Source organism: Polyodon spathula, chromosome 3 (assembly GCF_017654505.1).
Source record: "Polyodon spathula isolate WHYD16114869_AA chromosome 3, ASM1765450v1, whole genome shotgun sequence".
Taxonomy (NCBI): domain Eukaryota; kingdom Metazoa; phylum Chordata; class Actinopteri; order Acipenseriformes; family Polyodontidae; genus Polyodon; species Polyodon spathula.
Window position 1 is genome coordinate 6494694 of NC_054536.1, and position 6000 is coordinate 6500693.

The window sequence follows — 6000 nt, forward strand, 5'->3', positions numbered from 1 at the left end:
ATATATATATATCAGCTATAGTCAGCTCTATTTAAGTTTTAGAAAGCAAAAAGTAAGCTAACCAGAATATGTGCATGCATGCATAGTAACCTCTATGGAAAGCCATCTGGGACAAATGCGTTGTGCTGCTTTAGAGCGAGCCAGAATGTCATGGGACAAACTGAATGCATTCGTGACACAGGGCTCCCCTGGGTCCTAAACTCTGCTAGGTACACACAGGGACAGCAATAACCACACACCAGCCATGACTCTTGCTGACATAAGAGGGGGTTTAACAGTTTTGAGCAAAATATGGGAGAAAATCTGCCACAGGAGAAGGGTCTAAAGTACGGGAGAGTCCCTGTGAATACTGGAAAGTTGACAGGTCTGAGCTTTTATGTACTATTTGTTTCGGGAATAAATAAAACAACAAATAAAAACAACGTTTAACTTGAACTGTTGTGTGGCATCCTTTTGTTTTGTAGTTAATTCACTGGGGTAAAGTAAGTCTTACACAACTTCACTCTTGGGATATTTTTGTATTTTAACGTGTTACATATTGTAAAGTCTTGCTGTAAATAAAGGCACACACACAGCCCAGCCCATGCTGCTATGCTGTCTCTGCCTGCGTTCAGAGTAATGTCATATTTTAATTGTGTTATATAATATTTAAATTCAGCGAATGTCCGAACATGAAAATCCTTTGTTTGTCCCAGCACTACAATATATAAATAAAGGTTTCCAAATGGTCTGTTATTTTACAACCAAGTTGTGGATAATAATTCACATGGGAGAATGGGCTTTTTTGTTTTATGTACTTGAAGGTAAAGTTTTGTTCATTATTTTTGTTGCTGTTCTACAATGTGCTATGATGTCACTGTGTTCTTGGTGTGAGGCTGGTAACGGACTGTACCGTACAGTATTTCAGTTTCTAAAGCTTGGAAGTTTCTTTTAGAAGGGGAAGTATTGTGGATTCTGTGCAGCGTGCTACTCTTATCAAAGTTCTCCCTAGACAGTGTTGGGGAAACGGTGTGCTGCACTTGCCTGCAGCCCTATCACGCGCTATAGGGAATGAGCACATCTTCAGTTCTATCCCTAGCACCTGAGCACATAGACGTCGTGTCTCGTGACGCTATCATAATCTTACTCTTTGTAGAAGGTCAAGATATCTCGTTTCGACTTTCGACAACAATCTAGATAGGGAAGTTGCTTACACGAAGACGACTGGAAAAAGGTGACATGACTCTTTCGTGTTTCTGACTGAAATTGGTTCCGGATCTTTTGCAATAGGAGATTAGTCGAAAACGACTAGCTTAAATATATAGATATATAAATTTTTTCACATATATATATAATATATATATATATATATATATATATATATATATATATATATATATATATATATATATTATATATATATATATATATAAAAATTACACACACACACAATTGAAATGTTTTTGTTTTATAATTACAGAAAACACAACAAGTAACTGGAGTGCAGTAGGACAACATTAATCAACAAAGAATGACTAGAGATTGTCCTGTTTGAGACCTCGCACCCTCAATGCTCCAACATAGTCATATAAAGCATAAACGTACAATCTCCCAACAATCCAGAGTAACATAATGCTGGAGTTAAGTATATAGAAAAAAAGAAAAGAAAAAAAGATAACAAAATTGGAGAGTAATAGAAAAGAAGAAAAAAGGAAAATGGTGCCCAGGTCGGCACTCGCTAATAGCAGAGTGAGTAATCGGGGCACAAAACAATGAATCTGAAGATTTTCCAGTTTGAGAAATTGCATGACATCCCCAGTCCAACGGAGAGAGGGGCTGACTGCTTCCAATTGAGCAAGACAAGGCATCTAGCCAACAGTGTGGTAAAACATCTGATTTGGAATCTAGTTAAAGGGATATCTTCAGGGACTCCTCTAAGAAAGGCTGTTAAAGGGGATTGGTCAGTGGATAATTGAAATACATTAGAAATTGTGTCAAATAAATTTCCAAAAAGGAACCAACCTGGAGTATGACCAGAACAAATGAAAAAGTGAAGACATACAAATATTGACCAGTAGTATGACAACAGCAGTATGCTATGCTAAAATACTGAAGGACTGGTATACTTGGGGATACGGCTGTGGCTTATTTACAGTTATATAATTGCTACTGATTTTAATTATACCGGCTGTGTATTTTAACAACCTGATCTCTGCTTTGTTCTTTCAGCAGCTGAAGAACCAGCATAATCAAAGAGGAAGATTCAGATCTCATCCAAACAACCCGTCATTCCATTGCAGTGAACTCTCCCAATGAGGGCTCACAGGATTAGCTCTGAATTGATCAAATCATAATATACCTGGCTTGTACAGTTCTACCCAATGCTCGCTCTTTGTTTGTTTTTCTCTTCTCATAAACAGAAATTGATTTCCTTACAAAACATAAAACACAAAATTGAGCGTGCAATCCAAGCATCTTGCAAGTTAACTACATGGGAGTTACTTGTGTAGCTCTGTTTTGTTGCACAGTTTGTTGTCATCCATGTCTTAAATTTAGTCTGCACTGTGCCAATTTGAATGTATGTTACAGGTTTTCAAAAAAGAAAAAAAAAAAGGGTGGTGGTGGGGGGGGGGGGGGTTCCTTGCAGAAAACATCCTAGCCTAATGTCTGTACATTTCATTGTTTTAGGGGTTGTAAAACAATATCTCCAACTAGATTTGATAAGACTGTTTTAAGATTTGAATCAAATAGATAAAACACTACTGTCCCACTGTTGAGATAGCACTATGTTTTCTTGAAGTGGTTATTTGGAGTCTGGACTATAAACTATAATAAATGCAGTCTAGGTGCACTCAAGACTGGAGCCTGTGGAAGCCAAGACCTTGGAATATATATATTTTTTTTCCAGTTGAACAGAAGATGAGATTGAAGAACCAAGAAAGCTGCTTAGCGATCATACCTTCATTGCCAGGTTGTCTGAATGAATCAAGTACTGTATAATAACAAGAATGGTTAAATGCATTGTTACTGAAATACCATATCAAGAAAACAAAAAGCCTTCAGTAGGCTGAAATGAAACACTTGCTTGTCCTGTCCATGGCATTTTCCACATGTTGGCTTTGTGTGCTTTTAAAAGCTTCTGTTTTCATTGAGTGGTTTTACCAATAAACGTTCATTAGGACCATAGGTAGAGTTTAAATTTCAACTTTTTTTTTTAATGGAGTGGAGAAAAATAAACATTTTTAGCCTGCAAGTAGGGCATCATGAAATGTTTGGAATGTTGCATATATAAAATTTTCTCTTGGCGGGGGGGGGTATTGTGGGGGTACTCTTATCTAACTTTTTACATATGGCTTTAAGACCAGTTTCTATCATGTGTATTACTTTTTGTTGTGCATGTGTCTTCTGTGCCTAGCTGTGGTTGTTTTGTATTCTAAATGATTATTTGGAGGCTGAGCTTGGAAAATAAAGCAGCGTTTTAAATGGGTGTGTACACACTCCTGTGAAGAAACATGTCTTCAGCCTCCGTTCAGATCCCGTTTGATTGGATACATTGTTTCTGATGCTGATCAGCCAGTCTGTTTATCAGAAGCCCTGAGGGAAGGCTGCATGCACGACACGCTGATCCTTTTAGTGTCTTGTTTCCATGCACTTCTATACAATGAGATTTAAGGTTTTAGGTTATTTTTGTTTTGTTCTACTTCAAATTGTTTTATAGTGTGTTTTTAAAAAAAATCTGTTAAATAATATCTAACCTTGGATTTTTCGTGTTTTAATTTAGAAACATAAAAACCCATGTGTAAATGCCAGTGTTAGCCTAGTGCAACTGAAGCCTCCAGTCTACTTAGAAGTGCAATATTGAATAGCCTTGGTAAAAATTAGCTGACGTGGGAAGAGGGTGGGCCATTCTGGATAAGTAAGGGCATGACTCCCCCTGCCCAACCCATCATCACATTTGATCATTTCTCTGTAGCCACAGCAAGTCAGAGTCACATATTCTCCTTGACACAGGATAACAACCAACCTAAATGTACAGCACTTTAACCAAACGAAGCTGCACTTACAATTGGCCTAAAACAGGCATGTTAATCTTGATTCTGAATAAAATAAGAAATGTTCTGGAATATCTATGAAATCCAATATTTTCTATACTTTTTATATTGGAGTTTCCAATATAGGTGGCACAAAGTGTAAATGTAAGCAGTGTTTACATGGTGTGCCTTGAAATTGAACTTTGAACTAGTTTGGAGAAGTTGCTCTCAGCTATGGCAAGTTACCGTACCTGGACAGGACAATGCTCTTGTGTACACAGGGTTCTCATGTAAACCTGTAAAACAGTAAATGAATTGCAGTGTATGTTTCAAGTGCTTACTGTAAGCTTGTTTATTCTAGAAATTGAACATAATTCAATAAAAAGCCTAATATTTATTCATGGTGATCAACTAAATTATTTGCATTAACTTAAAAAAATAACAATTAAATAAGAAAGCTAGTGAAATTTATTACTGTGTAATAGTAACTACATTTTGAAAGAGATGACTGAAAACTCCACCGATTTTGCATTACGGTACTGGATCGATCATTCCTACTGAGCGAGGGTGTAGAAGAGGACTCTGAAAGGCGTTTTGGGGCAAACCACCATCTGCTCTTGACTGACTGCATGATGTAAATGTATGTGTGATTTAAATAAAACATCATTTCTCTTCAAATTCAGTGAAAGCTTTTTGAATGGGTTTGGCAGCCTAGACAAAACTACATATATGAAGAATGAAACACCCACCTTTTACCACTTGCTGGGGTAAAACGAGTTAATGTCCAGGAGTGTGATTTACCAGGCGTGTGTGCTTATTATTATTTTTATTATTGTGTGTGTTTATTATTATTTATATTTAATTATTGTTTGTGCCATCAGAAAACCTTTGCTAATTAAGGACTCTAAAATGAATCCAGAAGCAAACGTGCAGAGAATGCAGGGTAAGATTGGTATTTGGTGCATCTGCAGCAGTGCAGACTATTCGGAATGGCTTCCTGAATAATTTCAGGGGGAAATTGCACTATCTTCAAATTTGGACTTGATTAGACACAAGGCTGGAGAAAAGTTGGGTCTTTTTATTTATTCATTTTATTAATCCTAACACATAAAACACCAGAATGGCTCTTGCATGTTACTACGTGTTATACGTGAAGCACATGTCAAAAGTAATTTTATTTTTTGTAAATCTGAGATTTAGATAAGCAGGTGACAATACAACTGTATACCCATTTCTCGTATTAGGAGGAGTCAACAAAGTAGTTGAATACCATCATGATCGCCTTGTTAACAGATTAGTTGTTCAAACTGGCTTTGTTCAGCGGCCGTCTTTTAAGATTTTCCTTCTACATTTGTATTAATGTTCCTGAAACTATGCATTGATAAATGACTGCCTTTGTAGATTACAGACTGCTACTGCTTAATGCAGTTACCAGACTGGACAAAGTGAAAGCTTGCCTTTCTGAATACTGAAATGATTATTGTGATTCCTGGCTTTACCACTTCACAGAGGAGGTGTAGACTGCATGGATGGGCTACCTCTATATTGGGATTTTAGGGTAACAAAACAAATATTGAATTAACTTCCTATGTCTTGAATGAAATATTAAACTTTTAAGGTGTAGTACTTACTGAAAATAAAATGTTTTTAAATGAAAGTATTTTCCCTAATATTGTACAGTTATGGACAAATGTTTTGCATCACGTAGAATTTTAGAATTGAGAAATAATTTTAAAAACAAACTGTATGAACATAATTGAGATCTTATATTTAACATGTAAACAAAGAAACTATAAAATGAAATGTCAGAAGTCTACCACAAGCCATAATAGTACATCATCTCATTTTAGATTCCGAAATGTTATATTTTTCAGTTTGAGTATGGAAAGCTACAAAGCGATATGTAATTCAACATTTTAACGTAACATTACTCTGCAGGTTTCATTAGACTTAATGAAGCAAAATTTGTTCATTCTAGAGAGTGATGCCA

The 6000-nt window shown here is 36.2% G+C and overlaps 1 protein-coding gene across 3 annotated transcripts in view; it reads left to right on the forward strand.

Annotated features, from left to right (window-relative positions):
* LOC121311236 (kinesin-1 heavy chain) overlaps positions 1–4407 on the forward strand; it is a 41205-nt gene extending 36798 nt beyond the window's left edge. Inside the window, exon 26 of one of the 3 annotated variants that reach the window (XM_041243886.1) lies at positions 2209–4407. In XM_041243886.1, the coding sequence (XP_041099820.1) occupies positions 2209–2215 (7 nt within the window). In that variant the 3' untranslated portion in view covers positions 2216–4407. The other 2 variants (XM_041243892.1, XM_041243883.1) reach the window with 2 other exon arrangements.
* Positions 4408–6000: the final 1593 nt, after the last annotated feature.